Source organism: Brienomyrus brachyistius, chromosome 16, assembly GCF_023856365.1.
Source record: "Brienomyrus brachyistius isolate T26 chromosome 16, BBRACH_0.4, whole genome shotgun sequence".
Classification (NCBI taxonomy): Eukaryota; Metazoa; Chordata; class Actinopteri; order Osteoglossiformes; family Mormyridae; genus Brienomyrus; species Brienomyrus brachyistius.
Window position 1 is genome coordinate 23,706,879 of NC_064548.1, and position 22,935 is coordinate 23,729,813.

The 22,935-nt window shown below is 46.3% G+C and overlaps 1 protein-coding gene across 3 annotated transcripts in view; it reads left to right on the forward strand.

Moving 5' to 3' along the window:
- Window positions 1–22,935, forward strand: part of mylkb (myosin light chain kinase b) — a 55,424-nt gene that overhangs the window by 31,205 nt on the left and 1,284 nt on the right. For all 3 annotated transcript variants that reach the window (XM_048979817.1, XM_048979818.1, XM_048979819.1), the window contains 20 exons: window positions 3,824–3,961; window positions 6,525–6,722; window positions 7,165–7,411; window positions 8,001–8,093; window positions 8,422–9,581; window positions 10,618–10,734; window positions 11,309–11,374; window positions 15,120–15,170; window positions 15,659–15,786; window positions 15,932–16,088; window positions 17,779–18,081; window positions 18,466–18,513; window positions 18,886–18,970; window positions 19,054–19,257; window positions 20,461–20,678; window positions 20,855–20,978; window positions 21,863–22,015; window positions 22,188–22,311; window positions 22,498–22,603; window positions 22,720–22,854. In XM_048979817.1, the coding sequence (XP_048835774.1) occupies window positions 3,824–3,961; window positions 6,525–6,722; window positions 7,165–7,411; window positions 8,001–8,093; window positions 8,422–9,581; window positions 10,618–10,734; window positions 11,309–11,374; window positions 15,120–15,170; window positions 15,659–15,786; window positions 15,932–16,088; window positions 17,779–18,081; window positions 18,466–18,513; window positions 18,886–18,970; window positions 19,054–19,257; window positions 20,461–20,678; window positions 20,855–20,978; window positions 21,863–22,015; window positions 22,188–22,311; window positions 22,498–22,603; window positions 22,720–22,854 (3,855 nt within the window). The remainder of the gene's footprint in view (window positions 1–3,823; window positions 3,962–6,524; window positions 6,723–7,164; window positions 7,412–8,000; window positions 8,094–8,421; window positions 9,582–10,617; window positions 10,735–11,308; window positions 11,375–15,119; window positions 15,171–15,658; window positions 15,787–15,931; window positions 16,089–17,778; window positions 18,082–18,465; window positions 18,514–18,885; window positions 18,971–19,053; window positions 19,258–20,460; window positions 20,679–20,854; window positions 20,979–21,862; window positions 22,016–22,187; window positions 22,312–22,497; window positions 22,604–22,719; window positions 22,855–22,935) is intronic.

Here is a 22,935-nt window from a genome sequence, read left to right on the forward strand (position 1 = left end):
AACTGTCCCGCAGCCGTCCCATAACTGTCCTTAAAGCCATCCAATAACTGTCCTTCAGCCGTCCCATAACTGTCCTTAAAGCCATCCCATAACTGTCCTTCAGCCGTCCCATAACTGTCCTTCAGCCGTCCCATAACTGTCCTTCAGTCGTCCCATAACTGTCCTTCAGCTGTCCCATAACTGTCCCGCAGCCATCCCATAACTGTCCTTAAAGCCATCCCATAACTGTCCTTCAGCCATCCCATAACTGTCCTTAAAGCCATCCCATAACTGTCCTTCAGTCGTCCCATAACTGTCCTTCAGTCGTCCCATAACTGTCCTTCAGCTGTCCCATAACTAACCCTATAGCCGTCCCTACAGCCGTACCTCAGCCATCCTGCACCTTCTCGTCATCTTTCCATCCAGCCGTATTTTTCACTGGGCTCCAAGTCATGTTGCACTGTTGACTTTTAGCTAAACCATAAAAGTTCATGGGAGAACGTACAGTATAAAAAGACGCCGTCCTTTCCAGTGAAACTCCATCCGTGCTTGAACGAAATTTGAAGTACACTTTTGAATTAATCATGTTCAGTCTGATTAAAAGCTTCCAGGTTACATACTCCGCTTGGAGTATGAGTTTAGAGTGGCAGGATAAGTTCTACCCAGAATCTAAGTGCTAGTGTTCGGTTCAGCTTTGGCCACTCTGGGGCGCCATTGAGGGGTCCGCTCTGCCCGGCAAGGGAGAAGAGCAAAGGAAACGTGCCGAATGTCACGTGGGCAAAGGACCCCTTAAACGTCTCTACTGAGTCGACAGCAGCCTTGAACCTGTGATAAATCTACAGTCAATATGCAAAGTCATATCTCATGGAAACTGCATGGTTTTATGATGTGAAGCCGGAAATCAAGAACAATCATGTCAGCCATTTTTACTTCTTTATTGTCACATGCCAATTAGTAAGATTCAAGAGAAAAACAAATAATTACTCGGGGAAATTAAAAATTGAAGACACATCACCTCAAATAATACCTTGTGGAAGCACATTTTACATTTATTACGGTACTAAGTCATGGTGAAGCAGTCTTTGGACATCTTTACTTTTATCCCACTCCTTCTTGCAAGCTCCTTCCAATTGCCAAGGAATCTGCTGTGTAGGTCATTGCATAGATTTATGGGAGCGAGGCCTTTGACTGAGCCATTCCGAAACATTGACCTTCTTTTTCTAAAACTATGCATTGGTTGACTTGGATGAGTGCCGTGGGTCGTTATTATGGTGGAAGGTGAAATCATTTAAAAATGAAGGAAAAGGGATGGATTAACAGAGCTCTTCCAGCCGTTCGTCCAGTGAGGAGTGTTGGCGTCTGGGGGGAGGGGGGTGGCCCGCAGGGACAGTCCTCAGGCCCCCATCTCTGGTGACCCAAAGGGCAGGGGCAGCACAAACAGTGGCAGTGATATTTTCCATACCAGCCCTCCCAGGCGCTAGAAAAAGCTGCCATATTTGGGCCAAAGAAAAAGCTTCCTTTGTATACAGAACAGTCATGCTTTCACATTGTGGCTGCATTCAGAATACAAATTGTGTTGTAAAGATAGCTGAAGGAACCCAACCTTTCATTGCGTTCACTGGCTTTCGCATTCAATTCCCAAGGCTGGCTGTTAATCATCACAGACAGGCTGACACTGCCTGTGTCATACCAACATTTTTTATCTGAATATTTCTAGATGACATTGATGCCACTGAAGGCAAATTATGCTATCAGGCTGGTCAAACTTGTCTTTGTCCAAGTCTTCGTGCTTGTTGGGTGTCCGGAGTCGCCCCTGCCGTGTGTAACTTCTCGGTCGACACGGACATTTAAGCGTCTCCGTGATGAAGCGACCGGCCTTTTGACGTAACCGGCGTGTAAACACTGTTCAGATTTCACCGGCCAGGCCCGCCTGTGCTGTTTAATTTGCACATGTGGAAACATCTCCGAGAAGTCTTGGATCTGCCCTGCGGCATGCTGGGTATGTATACAGACGACGGTCCTGTGTTTAGAACCGCGCGGCATCGTCCCTGGACGCCCCTCTGCTCGGGCCTTGCAGTTTGGAGTGCTTAGATTTATGACTTCTGGAGAGTCGACATATAACAAAATCCCTATATGGTAAAGAGGCATGGACGAGCCACTCACTGACTTTCTCAGGGTCCTGTGAACCGGGGGGGGGGGGGGGGGGGGGAACCAGTTCAAACACACATTAAATCTATGGTAAACCAAATCTTTTTATAGATCTTTCCTTTTTTCTGTCTGTTGTTTACCTAATTGTGCTGTTTCGTGAATATTTAATGTGTATTTCCATGCCAGTGGTTCCTTTCGGATCCACCTTGTCCAATCTGCACACTCATTGGAATCTTGACCTCTTTCCTAAAGTGAGAAAAAAAGGCTTTGGACCCAAGTCCATCGGCGCTGGGCCCGAGACAGAGAGGGTATTTATATAGCGGGAGACATACTTTGAGAACCATTTCACGCAAGGGCTTTGCATGCTGGCTCTTGAGCCTGTATAATTTTCCATAGAGCATTTCTCATCCTGGACGTCTCAGCGCTTCTTGGCAATAGATGGAAATGAGTGGACAGCTCCGTAGATGAGGCCAATAGATGTAAAAGGCAATACCAGCCAGTGTTTTTCTGCCTGATATGCTGTAGGGCACGGGTGACAGGGGACTCTCTTCAGACGGCGTGTTTCTTACGTGGCTGCCAGTAATTGCGTGACGGCCCTGCTGAACGTACCTGTAGCAAACGGCTTTCTCAAAGCGGTGGCGTTTATGGCTGGACCAGGGAAGGATTCCTGAAATCCTGCAGTCACCATGCCATCAGCCCATTGCCTGAACGTTAAGGACACACTCTATGAAACTCAGAAGTTACCCAAGTGCTGCTCCCATAGAATTCAGGTTGAATGTCATTTTACTTTAAATCTTCACCTTCAAATTATTTATAGGGGACAACATTTTTTGAAGTTTTGAAGTTTGATCTCTGCAAAACTCGCAAAATGCTCTAATTAACATACCATGATTCAAAATGGTGTTTTTTTTTTGTTGAATAATACTTTTACCGTTATATTTTTCAAGTATTCCGCTGACTGTTCAAGGTTTATTCATTTTAATGGGCCGTTCACCGCCATCGTCCCAGTGCCTGTGCTGATTGGCTGAATGGCATGTCACTCACTCTTGCCACCAAGCAGCCTGCCAAGCCGTGACAGGTCATTTCGACGTTTGACCCTCCCACCATGACAGAATAGTGCCAGTTATCGCCGCACCACAAAAGGAGTCAAGATCACTGTAAAAAAAACATTGAAAAACACAAGTTTCCAGGCAGTTCTTTGGTCTGGTTTGGACATGCGTTCCCAGCCAAATTTCTGCACGCCAGAGATTATGGCAGAACTTAGGTCTGACACTAGACTTTCCCACACAAGCTGCTGTCCCAGCCCCCCGCCCCCTCCCCTCCCCAGGGGGAACTGCCCCGGCAGTTTATGTTTACCATGACTCTTGCATTACTGGAAATTAAAAGCTCCTTGAAAATTGGGTTTTAACGGATAAAAGATCATACCGTAATTGCTTCAAGCATAAACACCACTCGGTAAGCTATTTATCACTCATGTCTAAACTCCCACAGCAATAAAATCAAGGAGGGCTGTGTTCCATGTTGTTCTCCATAGTTTTGCCCTTACTCTTTCTAAGAAATATGAAGAAAATGATTATACAGAAGTACTTAATTTGATGTCATTAAGCCTCCTTGGCATCTGTGATGTGATTTGATGCACGTGTATCGGGAAGAAAACCTTAGATCACAGGAAGTTGTGCTGTGTGCTGGCTTTCAGAGAGGAAGACTTCTGTAGGGACGAAGCATGGGAAGGCGAACGAGGCCAAGAAGCCGCTGGCCCCCGCCTTCCTGAGGGGACTGGCGGACATGAAGGTGTTGGACGGCAGCCGCGTCTGCATGACGGTGAAGGTGGCAGGTAAGGGCACCTTCCCGAAGCTGCAGGTGGCTGAATGACTGCTCACGGTTAGCTACAGGAAGCCAAGGGTGAGTAGCTCTACAAGGTAACACAGATGAAGCTGTTTAAGGCCCCATAAACACTACAGGTATCAGTAAAAGAGCTACAGGACTCTGCTAATCGCTTACGGAAATGGACCCTATGTAAGGCTACTGGGGCTGTGTTTATAGACACAACTACAGTCAACCTTTTTCCCTCAAAGTTACAAGTACTGCCCCTAGCTACATATATACATCTCTATCTTAACCTACAGGTAAAATGATTTACTCCAAGCTACAGATAAAGGGTAAATATGAATGAGAGGCTCTCCTTTCATTGCGTGTTACTCTTTTCATGTGACTGCTGGCAAGTCATTTTCCATAAGGACCGCAGTGATGATACCCTCACAGGACTCCAGGATCTTCTCTGGGTGTGAGATATGACCAGAGGATAGATACAATTATTCCGATTTGGTATTCAAGGTCTGACTATGTACTGTTATGTGGACAGTATTCCATAGTTTGATTTTTAAATTATGCATCTTGAAGATTTAACATATTTTGTTAAATAGAATGTACTATAAGTGTTTTTGCATCTTTGTACTTTTAGTTAGTTTGTCTAAGGTTTAATGTGCGTCTCTTTCCTTTACTTTTGGCATAAAGGACTCAGAGCTATTGGCTGAAAGTCTGGTAGGGTACTGCCTGTTGTACTCTATAACTGTTTGAATAAAGTTTAAGCTTTAAAATTGTTTTTTTTTTTGTTGTAAGCATTGCCTATTTAAAAAGGGGGATTATTATGTGCCTTAAAGGTAAAAATGTCAATATGGATAAGAAGCTTTTTCCTTTATCAAACAAAGGCCTTCGATGTTTACATTTTTGTTTCAGTAACAGATCTGGTTTTGGCCTCCAGTATTTGATCATGTCCCGTCCTTAAAGGGGCGATAGCTACCGCTACTTATTGTGAGGAATTCCACGCATGCTTTCATTTCCATTAATCTTCATTTCCCTTTAAATGTTTGAACGTTTGGCCGGGGTTAAAAACATGCTTACACGAAACAGCTGGCGGGTCCTTTCATTTATTGTCGATAACCCTGGTGTATATTTGGTCTTCCTAATAAATTCCGATAACATCTCTAGAGGAACATGGTGGTGTTTCCAGGTTGCCTGTTTAATCCATGCTGTCGTCTCAGATACTGTAGCAGCTCCAAAGTATTTGCACTGTGTACTGGCTGTTCCTGTCCCTTCTACACTAAGCTTCACATCAGGGCAGTGGATTCTGTGCCTTTCCCAGATTCCTTGCTCGTCCTAGGGGCAATGAATCTCCTGAATATTTATGTGATATATTTGTTACATATCAGTATGCTCTTAGTTTGAAATATGTCTGCTATGTAGTAGGAGTTCAGGGATGTCAGAAGTGCTGCTCTGGAGACTGAATTCAGTTCTCTGTGCCTCTCCTTCCCTGCCTCTAACTGGACTAATAAGAAGTCATTCATAATCCTAACCCTAATCCTAACCCTAATCCTAATCCTAACCCTAACCCTAACCCTTCCTCACCCACCTGGGATGTGAACCATTTGGACATTTGGTTCTGTAACTAATATTTTGTGATTTACACAAACCTTCAAACACTTCAAATTGGTTGAACAGGAACATTGACCATATACATCAGACAGTTTATGAAAAATAAAGCATGAATTGTCATTTTCAGATAAGACTTCATCTTCTCAGTCCAGATTTGGAAGAAACGCCATGCATCAGTTGTACCTGGAAATTGTAACATCTGTCCTTTTGTTTTTGCCAAACTTTCCAAGTCAGACAGAGATCATTGGTGACGTTGTGCAAGGCTATAGGTCATGTCGGACATGTACCTTTGTGTTTGGGTTACCGTATGGGGGCCTTTGGCACTCTCACTCTTCATTCCACTCATAATTATTAGCATGTTGGCCTTTATTGCATCAGTCACTGCCCGGATTAACACAGGAGCAGCAAATAGTTACCAATGGGGAGTGAGTCACTGTAAACCAGTTTGCGGTTACCAGCATGCACACGATCTGCACACCCACTGCTGTTTCTGAAGCATCGATTTTCCTATTATTAGTATACACACCTGTCTCCTCCGGGGGCTTCCAGCTTCGGTCAGCTGGCTGGCGTGAGATTTTCAATTCCAGACAAGTCTGCACATGCACATTTACATGCAGTTTATTACCATGTAAATAGTCTGTAGGCTTTGCATGCTACCACGAGACTTTTGACGTATTTAATTTGAGGTTTACAGTCAGGCTGACGTGAAATAATTTTAACCCATATGTGACATATCAGGGAGTAGCTAATTCAGCGCAGGGGAAGCAGTGCTTTGGGTGGGGGGGTACCTTGCTCAGGGTCCTTCAGTGATACTTTGCAGGTCGGGGATTCAACCCTGCAATCTTTCAATTACAAATGCACTTCCATAACCATTAAGCCACCACTGCACAGTTATAGATCAAAATATAATATCAGTAGGGCATTCAGAATCCCACCCCAATATGTGTTTCCCCCCTCTGGCCCAGGCAACCCCCAGCCCCAGGTTGCGTGGCTGCACAATGGCCAAGAGGTCCAAGAGTCGGAGGACTTCCACTTTGAGCGGAGGGGCAGCGAGCACAGCTTGGTGATCCAGGAGGTTTTCCCAGAGGACACTGGGAAATATACTTGTGAGGCGTGGAATGAGCTGGGGGGAGCCCACACTGATGCCACCCTCACGGTACAAGGTACGAACCCGGGACCATCTGAAAAAACCACCTTTTGGGCAGATAGCTGGACCTGGCTGTTTCCATGACCTTTTTTGGTCTTCATGTATCTTTACGTGTTAATAAATATTGCAAAAACTGTTGACGGTCACTCCAGTTATCTGCAATGTATCTAGCACTAAACATCTTGATATCTCTGCTGCGATCAGTGTTCCTAAAAGCTTGTACAGCCATTATTGCCCAGGAGATGAGCAGCTAGGGCATGTTGCACAGATTTTCTGCTCTGACCGTTTATACTGGGTGCTCAGTGAAATAAATCTGCTTAAGTGCAGCTACTTTTTGGGGAATTTAGACGTCGGTTTACTTAAGTCTAACACCTTAGTCACCTTAGTTTACCCTTGACATGGTATAATCCCACTGAACAAGGACGAATCCGGGTTGTAATGGTACCATTCCTTTTTAGAACCCCAGGATGGAGTCCAGCCTTGGTTCATCACCAAGCCCAAGTCCCTGACGGCCTGCTTGGGTCAGCATGCACTGCTGTCCTGCGCCATCGCTGGGGACCCCTTCCCACAGTTCCAGTGGAAGAAGGCTGGCCGGGTTTTATCCTCAGGCTTGGACTATGAGGTCCTGCAGAAGGAGGACGTGGTGTCTCTGCTCATCAGGAGGGTGAAGGCTCACCATGCTGGGGACTACGAGATCAGCCTGAAGTACGCGTGCTTGGGCTCCGATTGCTGCTAGACAGCCTGAGTTCATGAGGCCCACATGCTGGTCTATCAGTCTCCATAACTTCTCTCTAAGCATGCATCTCTTCAACCTTTTCCTATAAAGAGGGAAAGAAAAATGGTCTCCTCCATTCTGAGGAGCATCGACTATATACAACTGAGGTTTATATTTAGCTTCAGACAGAGCTTAGACACATACCTACAGCATTGCAATGAGATGCAACTGTGAAAAAATCTTTTGTGTTCTTCCCACTGGAAGCACTCATCACCATATAAGGCCGGTGTATTTAACGGCGTAGCATATGCGCTAGGAGATGCGAGCCCCGTGCTGATTGGCCAGAGCCACAGCTTGATGAGGGGTCCCCACTGTCATGGGGGGGGGGGGGGGGGGTAACACGCCATGCATGTTCAGATGAGCAGGAGTGTGAGGAAAAGCAACAGAAGTTTCCAGAAGAGCTGGTCCTTCTCCTTTGGGACATAAAACGGGGCTCTGTTCAGCTCTGCTTATCTTCCTCCTCCCTCTGTCTCTGTACCGCCCCCCCCCCAATGATTTACTTTGCTATGACTCTTGCAGAAACAAAGTCGGGGACTGCAGCTGTGTGGCCCGTGTCCTGCTCAGCGAGGAGCCTGTTGGGTGCACAGGGTCTGTGGCGAGTCCCCCCCAACTGTGAGCGTGACACCCCTCCTTTTCCATATGCTATTTTTGGACAGCTCCCATCCCTTTTCAGGCCCATAAGGCAGCATACTTCCGAGAAGTCACCAAACGCACTGTTTACCTCCCGGAGCTGTGCCATGTGGGAGGGGGGCAGGGGGGCTGTTGGGAAGGGGCATGTTCCCTTATAAGGCCACCAGAGTCATCACTGATGCAACAGAACGATGGATTGTATTCGTCTAATTAACCTATTTTAAACTGTAGGCTGAGCCTGCTGGGGCCTTTAAACCTGCCTGTTTTTTTTTTCCTTCTCTCACCCCTCCTCTGCTTTTGGCTGCTGCAGAGGGGCATGTCAGGGTGCTGGGGGAGTGGACAGCCCAGAGCAAGGCGGAGGCACCGAGCGTGAGGAGCAGGAGCAGGAGTCCGAAGAGTCACTGGACAGCAAGAGCCTCCTGAAGAGGCGCGTGGAAACGCGGCAGCACGGAGAGGAGCACATCCGGCAGCAGGAGGCCGAGCAACGCGACTTCCGAGGAGTGCTGGGCAGGAAGGTCGATACCAAGAGCCTTTCCGAGGAGGACCTGAAGGAGATTACCGCCGAGCAGATGGACTTCCGGGCCAACCTCCAGCGGCAGGTGAAGCCCAAGACCCTGTCTGAAGATGAGCGGAAGATCAACTCGCCTCAGCAGGTGGACTTCCGTAGCATCCTGGGGAAGAAAGGGGCCGGAGGGCCCAAGGCCGATCCTGGCAAGGTGGAGCCGCCCAAAAATGCCACGACTGATTTTCGTTCTCTGCTGAGCACCAAGAAGAAGCCAGCGGCTGTGGAGAACAACACAGAGATCCCGGCGCCCAAGGAAGCACCCAAGGTGGCACCTAAGGAGGTACCCAAGGTGGCACCTAAAGAGGTACCCAAGGAGGCGCCTAAGGTGGCACCTAAGGAGGTACCCAAGGAGGTGCCTAAGGTGGCACCTAAGGAGGTGCCTCAGGTACCCAAGGTGGCATCTAAAGAGGTACCCAAGGAGGCGCCTAAGGTGGCACCTAAGGAGGCACCTAAGGAGGTGCCTCAGGTACCCAAGGTGGCACCTAAAGAGGTACCCAAGGAGGCGCCTAAGGTGGCACCTAAGGAGGTGCCTCAGGTACCCAAGGTGGCACCTAAAGAGGTACCCAAGGAGGCGCCTAAGGTGGCACCTAAGGAGGCACCTAAGGAGGTGACCAAGGATGCACCCAAGGAAGTACCCAAGGAGGCACCCCAGGTACCCAAGGAGGCACCCAAGGAGCTGTCAAAGAATGACATCAATTGCGTGGACGGCAGGATTAATGGGCAGAAGAATGGTGGCGTGGGGATGGCGCCCGTCCTCACTCAGGCGCTGAGCGATGTCAGTGTGCTGGACGGGGAGCGCCTGCAGCTGGAGTGCCAAGTCAGCGCCGAGCCGCCGGCCACCATCACCTGGACACTGGATGGGAAGGTCATCAAGCCCTCCAAATTTATTCTGCTCTCTCAGCAAGGTATGCCTTCAATTCATCCGGTGAATTTAAAAATAAGCAGATAATCAATGACGGTTATGCTGATAGTGTTTCTGGATATTCTAACTGTGTGTGACTGTTCTCCCTGTTTATGACATCAAACCTTTACAAAACCTGGGGAAGTCATATCATTACACTCAATGATCACAGACGTTCAGAGTCATTTCAAACCTCTGCGTTGTCCTGCCAGACTGTTTGCTCTGTGTGTTAAGCTTTGTGGTTTCGCCATTTATAAAGAGCTGGATTTGCTGAGGAGCTGCCTGTACCTTTACAGGGGGGCTTGAACAGTTTTCTCAGTGCAGTTATGATGAAGATCTATCTACAGAGACATTCCTAATTCAGTACAGTTAACGAGAGCACTAACATACAGATATCAGCAGTATGTATTAGTCCTCAGCCTTTGGAGAATTCACTCTCCATGTTGTCTATGGTCAGTTTGTGTAGGGCTACGATTTCCTTACCAGATTCCTTGCTCCACAGTTTTCTTTCCTTATCATTATGTAGTTTCAGATGTGCTTCCTTAGAAAGTGACATAGGAATTTTAGCAATTGTACTAAAATACTTTATTAATCCCTGTGGAAATTTTTATTTAAAAACCTTGTATTGTATAAGCAGTTGGAAGTTGGATGGATGGATAGATGACTGGAGAATTTGATGTTATACATATTTGATTAGATGTATGTATGTATGTATGTATGTATGTATGGATGAATGGATGGACAAACATCGGCTAAACTGCTTGGCACATTCAGTAATTCCTTCCAAATCATAACTGAATTTTTTGTTGCAAAAATGTCAGTATTATTTTAGTATCACAGATGTGGAATGACAGCTTTATCCCTGTCACTTCTGGTGTCTTGGTTCAGTGTTATTTCAGCCATTTATTTCGAATGCATTTGCTGTAGGGGTGTAACCCACTCCCTCGATTAAAGTTTCACATGGAATTGTGAGCTTTCAAAAATTCCAGGGTTCCGGAATGTGGTGGAGTGTCTGTGCTCTTAAACACCTCCCTCTGCAGGAGGCCACTGCTTCCTGACCATTGACAAGGCCCTTCCAGAAGACGAGGGACAGTACAAATGTCGAGCTGAGAATGCCGCGGGGAGGGTCGAATGCGCCTGCATGGTCCTGGTGGATGGTGAGCTTCTCATGGTCTCATGGCCCAGTCACACCACCCCCCCCCTCACACACACACGTTCCGGTCATTAAACTGCTTCCCCCATCACTGCCGTGTGTCCCTCTGTCCCAGTTCTTGTAAACATCTTTATTGCTCAACAAAACTACAAACCAAAACAAAATGGGAATGTATAGTCATCTTACTCAATGGGCTCCAGAGGTCTTTCATATATGGCCTCAGTAAATCATTAGTTTTTCTTCATTTTTTGCACTGGGTCACTTTCTGAAAATGTCCTGATGTTCTGAGTTCCTCACTGAACTGCCTGACAAGGCGAGAAACGATGTTAAGACACACTAAACAGTAAAAGCAAAATCATCATCGCCAAGCAAATTGTGTCGCACTAATTCCTGCACTTTGAGAATTGGTAGCATTTACTCTCTTCCAAACCAGTTTAGCTCATTCATTGGCAAAATGGGGCGCTTTTATGGAAAGCAGCTTTGCAGTGCAGGTCCTTAGGGATGCAGTAGCAGAACAGCTTCCGTAATACCGGTGGCATTAATGCTCTGCTAAGCTTGTGATGTCGGCACTTTTCCAGATCCCGAGGACACGAGCGCGACAGCAGCGGACAAGAAGACCAGAAAGACGGCTCCCACCACGGAGAGTAAGTTTCTGAATCTCCACCCATAAAAATAAAACCGCAGACGGGTATGTGGCCAATCAAAGCGTAGTGCTCATGTTTATTAATTAGGCAGTGACGCGAGCACAGTGACCCGCCGACACGTGACATTAACAGTGTGTCCGTGCCGCTGTGGAGAAACCGACAGGCAAACGGCGCATTTAAAAGCTGTTATAGCCATTATACTATGTCACCTGTGTGCATTACTTTTAACAGTAAAATGACCCATGAACAGGCTGTAATTCCACTATGCTGTACACTGGTCTGCACGGTCCAGGTATACATAACGGTGTGAGGACCACATGACCCCACAACATGATAAAAACATGTTATTTTAGCATTGCGGGGACTATTTTTTCAGTCCCCAAAAACAGTATAAAAAAATCCGTGACTGCAATCGAAAAACTAAAAATACCAAAAGTCTTGCATTTTGTTTGGCTTGTTATGGTTAAGGTTAGGGCTGGGTGGGGTTAGGGTCGTTATTGTTGAGATTAGGGTTTCGCCAATAAAAATGAATGGAGAGTCCCCACAAAGATATGAGTACAGGTCTGTGTGTGTCTGTGTGTCTGTGCGGGTGCCTGGTCCTTAAAGAGATAACTTTATGACCATAAGGACGGCCTCTGCTCTTGTAACAATGAACAGGATACTTAGATGTTAAGGTGAAAAGTTCAAGCGAAGGATTAAATGAGCCGTCTGCATGGGTCAGTGGGCCAGCCGATCTGCGGTATGAAGTATGCATAGTGCTGCATAATGTAGGGGCTCATTGAGATGTTTAACGTTGCCTGAGCAGTGCGGAGTGTATGAAGCTCACTGAACTGCGTGATGTTAATGGCCGGTTGAGCAGTATATTGTTAAGGGGGGGGGGGGGGTTTAATCGAATGCATTCTATATTGCAAAAGGCTAATTGGGCTTTATGATTTACTATGGCTAATTGTATGTAATGATATAATTAAGCTGATTGATTTGTGTTACATATAGAGCTTACTCAGCTGCATAATGTAATGGAATAAATGAACTGTTTAATATACAGAAACGGTAGTGTTGTATTTGTAAGGTAATGTAATGCTAATCGACTAGATCTAATAGTGCTGTATATCATCCCGGGGTAACCGAACCATGCTGTGTCGTTTATGGGATATTTTTAAGACATAGTCTCTCCACTGAGTGACTGCAGCCACGTGCTGCCGGTAGATGCCCACCGAGCTCCAGATCTTCTCTCCCAGACTTCCATGTAAGGCTTGCATCTCCCTGATCCCCGCTCGCTTCCCGCGACGCGCTCGGATGTAGTGCAGCGATTCTGCCAGCTTTGGGACAGGCACAGCCCCTCGTGGAATGTGTCTGATCCAAACAAGCCTTCAGAATCTAAGCCCGATCTCCCCTTTCTGTTTCTTACCACTGTAGGTGGGACACGTCCCCGTTTATCACTGACATTTATGGCGGCAATCTTCACGTGTTACATGGAGTTCAGTTAGGACCTGGCAGCACAATAGAGTTTTAAGCTTTTCTTCTTATCTGTTACCTTCGACTGAGCTTTTTGGATGCCTGCAGTGCTGCAGGCTCTCAGGCTGCGTAACATTAGTTTGAGTTTTAGGATGTTAGCACTTCAGCACTTCTTTTCGAAGTACAAGCCTTATTTTAACCCACCGAGGAGCTTAACAGAGCTAGACTCTTCAAACTGAAATTATAAACTCTATCACTTCTGAGAATGAATGATGACAAATGTGTAACTCTCCTTTTCGCAGACTAAATTTCCTCAGCAATGATCCGTCGTAGCCCAGAATGAATGCACTGCGGCTGGTTTTGATCTCGATCTAGAGAAGCGACACTTCTGGCTATTTTGTTGATATGTTTGCAAATAGGTTAAATATCCTCAAACAGGGTAAACATTCACAGACTCTGTGGTGACGTTATAGTTTGGTTGTTGTGGTAGCTGTCCGCTCTGTTTTCTGGCAGAAATTGAATACACTGCAGGTCTGCACTGCTGGAGAAGCAGAAGACTCATAGATGTTAGATAGAATGACATTTTCAGAGGATGCTAAAGTATGTGTGTGTAGAACAGAGGCAGAGGCAATAGTGCTATTGTCCTTGCTATGCTGTACTGTCAAGCGGTGCGACTAAGGGCAACTGACACTATGCGTGACTGGAGAATCTGATGTGATACATATTTGATTTGATGGATGGACGGACAAACGGACCTCTGAGAAGCACTAAAGGTGGAAGTTGGAAGCTCCTTCTGAAGGCATCCCGTCCCACATAATCTCAGTAGCAGACATGACTGCAGCTTGCCAAACAGGCAGGCAATAATGGTGAGTGGGCAGAACACAATGCAAGACTGTGGAGTCACAGTCCTTCCGGAAGTCCCCGGGTTTAATACGCAAACAGCAATAAAAAGGCAGAGAGTCATAGTGGAGGAGGGTAACCCTGACTGCATGAGCCCATCACGCTTATTATTGGGTGTTTGGCAGCCTGTCCCAGGAGGCAAGCATTGGGAACAGCGTCAGGCCGGCTAAGCTGTCGTCTGGGATGTAAAGGGACATTTCCGGGTTACATGTATCGCTGCTGGTGTGACTTGAGTGTCAGGGCCAGTCATTTTGTCCATGGTGCTATTTCCTCGTCCATGTGGTCGCTGTCCAGAGCATTCTCAGTTTGTCCGTGGGGTCACCTCACACCCCCATGCTGTTCTGTTGAGGAATCTCTTTTTTAATAGGGCCACTTGAGGTCTTGGGATAAATGAAGGGTGTAATTTACAGCTGAAAAGAAGGTTTTTATCTGATATAGAAAAGAGCAGAAAAACACATCCTCACATTCATCAATGTTTTCAACTCAGTTTTATTAATTTCTTGTTTTTTTGTTTTTTTAACGTTGATCAAACGTTAAACAAATAGTACTAGGACCAATTTCCTGTATATTCTGCCTATTTTTAGTATTACGAAAAAAAGCTAAATCTATTTTAAAAGCCGCAGTCTTTCCAGTAGGAAGTGTTCCTTTATTGTACAAGAAAAGACAAATGTCTTATTTTTCTTGGGAATACGATAGAGACACCAGCATAAATAAATCAAAGCCATTTCAGTATTTTACAGCAATGTTCTTGTTAGTACTTCTGTCTGCTTCAAAGAACTGGGCTGTTTGTGTGTTTTGCAGAACCTGATTAATAAAAGCATTGAGGTGGACCCAGTGAATCTTGCTTAGCCATATTTACAGCCAACTGACGTATCGATGAGTCGCTCTTTGTACCGGCTTATGCAGTGCTGACGTGTGTGACATGATGACCGGAAAACAAATTTCAAGGGGTCATTCTATTCGCTTATAAATCTATCACTAAGTTCCTGCAGTGATACTGGCTGCACATTGATGTAACTGAGTGTCAGATTTCCGAAGAACATTGTGAACATTAAATGAATTACAAAATGTGTTCCCTGCCATTCAATTATGAATTCTGGCCATTTGCTCCATTTAATTTCTCAGTGTCATAATGTAAGCAAACTTCCTACAGCTAAATAACCCAAAGGTCAATAATGGTACTAATAATGGTACACTAATAATGTACGATAAGCAAACGGAAATCATCAGCTCTCTTACTGACTTCAGAATAATCTGAGGATTGCATGTTATGTCCTGTAAGGACAGTGTCGAAGTGAAGGGGGACACACTTCATTTCCCAGCTTTGTTGTCGTAGATATGTTACCGTGCATGATGTGTATGATGAATGATGTATGTCTGTTCTTCCTAGATGAGGCAAGAATAAAGAAGAAGCCAGCGCCGAAGACTCCTCCAAAACAGGGTAATGATCCTCTGCACTGTCAAATGGCATCAGGCAAGACGATCTGAAATGTTTGGTCCCGAGATGCATTTCCCTGGGTAACAGGAGTAGAGCAGGGCCTACTCTTGCTAGGTTTAGCACTGTGCAGAAGTTGTAACTCAATCCCCAGAATCCCTCTGTTCTTCCTGTGTCAAAGGTCATGTTTCTTTCCAAAAGCAGAGCTACAGGCTCACGTCTGGCCCAGATTGTCAGACCCAGCTGCTGTCGCTGTTGTGCATTTCTGGAGCAGTTCAGCCTTAAGTCGTTAACCCCGCCTCGGTACGGGGGAAACAGGAAAGCCCTGAGCTTTTCCCAACATCCCAGCCACAGATTGACAGAAGCAAGTGAGCCAGGTTGAGGGGAAGGGAGTTAATACTAGAATGCCCTGGAGGGGGGTGGGATTATGAAAGTGAAACAGCGAGGTCAGAGGTCACAGGAACAGCAGCATTACTCTCCTCTACATCCTCTAGGCACCCCACCTCAGGTCATCCAGTTCCCTGAAGACATGAAGATCTTAGCGGGAGAGAAAGTGGACCTGCTCTGCAAGTTTGGAGGTGCTCCACCTATCACCTGCACCTGGCTAAAGTTCAGGAAGCCGGTGAGGACCGGATCCATTGCAACCTCGGTGTAAAACCTGTATAATCAGTTATAATTCAGTGCAGCTTGCCTTTCACTGGCTGAACTCACTTTAAGCACATACTTGTCAGCGCTGATGTTGATGCGACCATGTCCCCCTCGCACAGATCCCAGAAGGGAAAGATGACATGAAAATGGAGACCACCGAGTCCAGCAGTCAACTGACCATATACCCCACCAAGCCAGATCACAGTGGCTGTTACACCATTGAGCTGCAGAACAAGTTTGGCACCAAGCAGGCATCACTCAACCTCACCATCGTGGGTACGTCACGACTGCAGTGCCGACTGGGGCTGTGTTTTCAGTCTGTGTTGCACTGTGATCCAAATGTTATGACTATTAGTACTGGGATGATTTTTTTAAAGTTGGCCGTTCAGGTTCTTTATTAGTTATGCCTGTTTCTGTCGTGATGAAGACCAGGTGGCTGATAACTTGTTGTGCCATGAATCTCAAAAGGTTAAATGGCAGAAGGCTCCATTTCCATTTTCTTGGTTTTCCTTGAAAGCATCTGTTAAAGTTCTGTAGTTATTTTTGTTGTAGTAATTAGGGGTCTAAGTAGATCATGTATTAGTAAAAGCAAAGTAAAAGATTGTTGTGTTAGGATAAAAAGGTAATGAAATATTTTGCTATGGATGTATCCACTGTTCACAGTTTGTTATTTGTGTTGTGTTACACCATAAGTGCATTTAGGCTCTTTACCCCCCCCCCCCCCCAAGAATTTTCTCTCCCCCCTTTCCTGGGTATCCATGTTACCCCCCTCATGCCCACGGAGGCGGCTCTGCGTTTTTAAGGCTGCTGGGAGTGCAGGCTCCCGTGCGGAAATGATGGGCGCTCTGGATGCTCGCTTTAGCCGCGACGTTGCCAATTTCCTTCTACGGCTTTGTTTTCCCTCCCTGGGACATTCCGTTTCACGTGGGAGCCGCTGCCACCACTGTGAAGTACGGAGTGTCGGGGGGGGGGGGGGTCGAAAGCAGCCTCCTGCCTCAGGCCTCCATGCAAGGCTGCAGAGGCAGCTCCCTGCAGAAGGAAAAGCAGAGCGATGTTCAGGGAGGGGTCTGTGACCCGTGCTGACTTTGGCACGTTACTCTCTTTAAGCAGCCACCTGAAAGTAATCATTCTGCTGTCGGAATTACCTTAGATGATTCTGGGTGAAGCCTGTTCTGCCCGGTAATATAAACAGGGCGGCGGAGGTTAGAGTATGAAATGGATACAGAAACATCTAGAAGCATGGAGCTGTTGAGTAACGAGCGTCCTGCCAGTCAGACAGAGGCCGTCTGCTGTAATCGAGTGTGTAAGCGGAGTATAGGGTCCGATGCTAGTTTCTATTTTGAGCTGAGGACTCACATGGACTCAGATCCAAAGAATTTTAATGCTGAGATTTAGGGCGATATCTTTATGATCGTGGGCCGTGATGGCAGTGCCTGGGCGACCCCAGGGGACGGAGCTCCGCAGTCTTTCCCATCACCAAGATAAAAGCTTCATCATTCAAACAAGGCTAGGCTGAGCTTGATGTCATTTTTTTTTCCTTTTATGCCCAAGATCTATTCATGAAACTGGATGCTGGGATCATAAGGTTAACCAGCAATAAATGAATGTTTAAATCTTACTGTAACTGTGTAACTTGTGGCTGAAGTTATATGGCCCTGGAAACACTAACCAGCTGGTTAATATATCTTTTAGATGGTTTATTCAAGGCAGTGATGATTTGTTCTTCACTGGAGGTCCAACAGCTTCTGAGTTTAAATCCAAAGATCTGGCTATTTTTCCTGCTCCTGTAAAATATGATAATTTCATTTCCAGATACACAGGTGACGTAACAATAATTATAAGTTTTTAAGTAGCCAGACCAGGTTTTCTTGGCCAAGGACACATGAAGGTGACTCTGAAGATACTTCTGCTTGTTCTGCTCAGCACTGGGAGCTTCTGAGGTTTACTTGTGATTGCTGCATTTCAGACAAACCCGACCCCCCTGCCCGGGTACCAGCAGCCTCGGATATCCGCAAGTCGAGCCTGACTCTCTCGTGGTACGGCCCCACCTACGATGGAGGCAGCGTGGTCCAGTCCTACAACCTGGAGATGTGGAACTCGGTGGACAAAGAGTGGAAGCCGCTTACCTCCTGCAAAAGCACCTCCTTCAATGTCCAAGACTTAATGGCAGACAGGCAGTACAAGTTCCGGGTACGAGCCGTCAACATTTATGGCACTGGGGAGCCCAGCGCTGAGTCGGATCCAGTAACTGTTGGAGTGGAAGAAGAAGGTTAGCCCCCCCTAGTGGTCACTTCTAAATGCACCTACACTTACAGAACACAGAACAAGATTGACTGAAAGCAGTTCAGCAGATAGCAGATTTTCAGTATCTTATGCACTTTTGAGTAGAAATTATGGATAATGAATCCCATAACTGGTCTGACCTTGAAAAACATTGGGCCCAAGTCTCTGCTCAGTGTGCTAACTGACTTATTGACCCCAAACCCTACAGTGAAATTTTAAGGGTAATTCTAGCCACTCACAGACCATCACTCAGGGGAGGGAAGGGAGAGGGAAGTCAAGACCCCATAAAATTCCCACGGCCTCAGTCTAACTTCACACGAAGGGAGCACACGCCTTTAAGACAGCTTATGGTTCTTCTGTCGTTCCTCAGAGAAGAAAAAAGTCGAGGAAGAGGAGGAACCTGAAGCTTCTGATGAAGGTATACACCCACACATGGTTTTCATGGAGGATGGATTTATTATGTAGATAATACGCATTTTTAAACAAATTTTAATAGTAAAGGTATTGTAATAAAAGTATTCATAAGTTTTGAGCAAATTATGGTTTGATTGTCACTACAACAACAACAATTGTGTTTTGAAATATCAGAGATGACTCCATGCTCAATCTGAGTATATAATTCAGCATTTCTGATTTAAGGCTCTTCAGCTGTGTTCCTGTGGAAATCTTCTCCCACAGGACTGTCTTCTACTCCTTTATGCTCAGTGACCAGCAGCTCAGCTTAGAATCAGCGAAGTTACCTTCTTGACCGTTCTGTATTACAGTGCAGTTTTATCCGACTGTTTTGCAGAAACGGAACCAGAGTACAGAGATGTGGTCATTAAAACCGACCAAACAGTCAAGGATTTCTATGACGTGGAGGAACGGCTTGGGACGTGAGTCACAGCTCGTGACATATCTGAGTGAAGGCATCCAGGAGGCATCGTTTGTGAAAAACGCTCCTGTTCTTTTTTTTCAGGGGGAAATTTGGACAAGTGTTTAAACTGGTGGAGAAGTCCAGTAAAAAAGTGTGGGCTGGGAAGTTCATCAAAGCGTTCTCGGCAAAAGACAAAGAGAGTGTGAGACAGGAGATCGGCATCATGAACTGCCTGCACCACCCCAAGCTGGTCCAGTGTGTGGACGCCTTTGAGGGCAAGTCCGACATAGTCATGGTCATGGAGATGTGAGTGTGCCCGTTCCATCAGCCATTTTTGTTGAGGGTGTTGAGTTAGAGATTTTCTCTCGTTGGCATCGCTGTCTGAAAGCATCTCAGTGGGCAGAGCTGTAGCCTATTGGTTCATGGGATCAATTCCTTCCTTGTCTCTGTGCAGGGTTTGCATGGGCCTTCATACACAGTCCTTAGATGTGACCTAGGGGAGCCTCATGTGCTGTGCGCCTAGGATAGGCTGCAGGCTCGCCACGGCCCTTCACTGGCTCACTAGGAAAGGAAAACGAATGAATAATCACCTGCTTCTGTCTCGTTATAGAAATAACGCTTTGAAACCGGCCGATCTGAGTCCAGTTATCCCTGTTGTACCATATATAGAAAAAGGTAGAAAGTTAAAAATAGAACAAAGCCCATAAGCCCTCCCCCCCCCTCCACCCCCCAACTAGTTCCTCATAAGGGAAGAAACGGCATGTAGCTCCATGTCTGAGCAGCCTGCTGTCATTTACCGAGGAATGTCCTGTGCAATTTTATCGTCAAATTAAGTCTTACTTGAGATATCTCCTTTTCCATCGTGCCGTATATCATAAGGAGACTGGCCAGCTGTCATGGGCCGGCTGTAAAGGATGCTGATGAAGGAGAGAGGACATTTACCAAACGTGCGGACGGCACAGGAACTGGCTTCTCACTGCTCTGTAGAGTGAACTGAAATCCGTTGCCTCGGAATGGGGCTTTTCTTCCCATTCCTGGGATTAGCCGTTCCTTGGAAGTGATCCAGACACCTGCCTAGCGCAAAACGGAGACCATAATAACTGGAAAGGGTTTCTCGTGAAATATAGTCATTAAAATACGACACATAAGTTAAAAAAAATGTAACTGTCCAAAATATGAAACACATTTACTGATTGTCAAACTCTGATTTGATGGCACTGTTTAGCATGCTCTGACTGTGTGAATACAGCAACACTGGACAGGAACTTTCTTAGAAGGTTCTTACCAGTGTAGTGTAGGCTCAGTTTTTGAAGATGGACTATTGACATATTAGGGTGCTGGGAATGACATTGGTTTGACATGACAACTTTTGCAACGTCTAACATTATTAAGAAAATAAAGTAGTGAATGTGATTTGACGTGCTGTTATGGCAGGACGATGTCACCGCTATGGTACGACGTCGACTCGATGTGTTGTGACCCCTTCAAACCCAACGCCGTATGTCACAGGATCTCTGGGGGGGAGCTGTTTGAGCGGATCATCGACGAGGACTTTGAGCTCTCGGAGCGGGAGGTCATCAAGTACATGCTGCAGATCATCGACGGCGTTAATTTCATCCACAACCAGGACATCGTCCACCTGGACCTAAAGCCCGAGAACATCATGTGTGTCAACAAGACGGGTAGCAAGATCAAGCTCATCGACTTCGGCCTCGCCCGTCGATTAGGTGGGTCTCGCCTGGGAAATAAATCTTGTACTGTGTTTGTCAGGAGGGCAGTAGGTGAAATTGCATAAGGATTTCTGAATAACCTGCCCTCAGACATCACTTTCCTTGAATATGGATCCCCTACCCCCCGAACATGGTTGACGCATCGTTTCATTCTGTTTTCCGTTTGCTCACAGAAAACTCAGGATCCCTCAAGGTTCTTTTTGGGACACCAGAATTTGTGGCTCCGGAGGTGATTAACTATGAGCCCATCAGCTATCAGACCGACATGTGGAGTATAGGAGTCATCTGCTACATCCTGTGAGTGAGGAACAGTCCCGCCTGTCCTACACACCATATTGCTGGTGTTTCTAAGACAGCAAGTGTGGAACGTGACCAGGAATCTCAGTCGCTCCGTGTCAGACTGGGGCAAGCCAGGGCAGCACGATAAATTATTGATCCCAGAAAAAGCTTCTTGAGGACATCCGAGAATAAAAATTGCATCCTTTGGCGTGTGAGGAGGTGTAACCGCTTGCGTGCCTTTGGACTAAAAGTGGGGCACAGAAATTCAACTTAAGGAGGAGGAATTTGAGGACCAAAGCAACAGTTCCATGGTCACTTCACTAAATCGTTATCCAACCACGAAGGAAAGAATTTAGAACTTTCTTGAAGTTACTATCTAACAGTGTAGTTACATACAGGTTAACAAAAACACAATTGGTAACATTTGTTAGATAGACTTACCGACTTGCATTTACTTTTATAGTCATCAAGGGGAGCATTGTTCATGTCCCTGTTGTTCTTCAGGAACCGTTTCATTCTTGTACTTCAGTTAGCCAGCTAGACTGTAAATCACATAAATCTCTTACAGATTGCCATACTGTACGTTTTTTGCCTTAGCTAGAGCATGGAGAAGAGCCGTGTTAGCGCTAACTAGTAGTATTTTTGCTTCGGTATCAATGTTACTAATTTAGCTTTCGGGAATGGTCTTGTTGTTGTACCATTGACCTGTTATTTAGACTAAATTGCTTGCATTGTGCATGCAAATAAAGTGCATGCAATTTTAACAGTGAAATAGTGTAAAACACTGCTGCAGAGCTTCATTAAGTATTCTCCTGCCTTCATTATCTTCATTATCTTCATAACAGCAGTTGGACTTATCTTTCTGAGCCTCTCTGACAGCTGTGACGTTTGCCGTCCCTAAGGGTGAGCGGACTTTCCCCCTTCATGGGAGATGACGACAATGAAACACTGTCGAATGTCACTTCGGCCACGTGGGACTTTGAGGACGAGGCCTTCGACGAAATCTCCGAGGAGGCCAAAGACTTCATCAGCAAACTTCTGAAGAAAAACCTAAAGTGAGCTCCGGTCGATGCTGCTAATTTGCAGTAGACACTTGCGACATGTCACATGTTTACCTTTCAGAACTGGGACTTGCACAGTGACTGGCTACCAGTATCTTCGTTTTGCCAGTCTAGTAGTGTGAGGCCGGTAAGACATTCGTGCATGTGGTCTTCCCTCCCACCGCAGAGCTCGGTTGACATGTCCTCAGTGCTTAGACCATCCCTGGCTGAAGCAAGACACAAAGACTATGGAGGCCAAGCAGCTTTCAAAAGAGAGAATGAAGAAGTACCTTCTGAGGCGGAAATGGCAGGTAAGGAGTTTCACAGTTCTGCTGAAGCGGAGGCTCCTTCACTGGGGTACCTCTCAAATGTCAGTCCTGAAGTCAAGTTTTTCCAACTTTAGATGCCCCCCAATTTGTGTTTCAATGTTCTTGGAATCATGAAATCAAGTGGCACAACTAACAGACAAAAACCTTGTTTACTGCTCCTCCGAACAGAAAACGGGTCACGCAGTCCGAGCCATCGGCCGACTGTCCTCCATGGCCATGCTGTCAGGCATCAGCGCAAAGAAGGGTGGTTCTCCCACCGGAAACCCGACTGAAGGTAACCCAGAAGCACATGGAGCCAGAGGCAGTCAAGCATTTTAGGAGGATCGTTTTATGATTATCGGTGTTATTTCATGAATGATTCTCTTTTTGACCCCCACGCCGTGGGCACAGATGATCTGGCCAACCAGCTGCTGGAGACCGTTGAGGATGAAGAAAAGCCTCACGCGAAGCCCATCTTCATCACCGTCATAAAGGACGTGGAGGTCGTAGAGGGCAGCGCCGCTCGCTTCGACTGCAAGATCGAGGGTAAACGCGTCACCGTCTGGAACCGCTTCCGGTGTAGCTTTCCAGGCGCTGCTGAACGGAAAGCTCCTCTCTATCATCAGG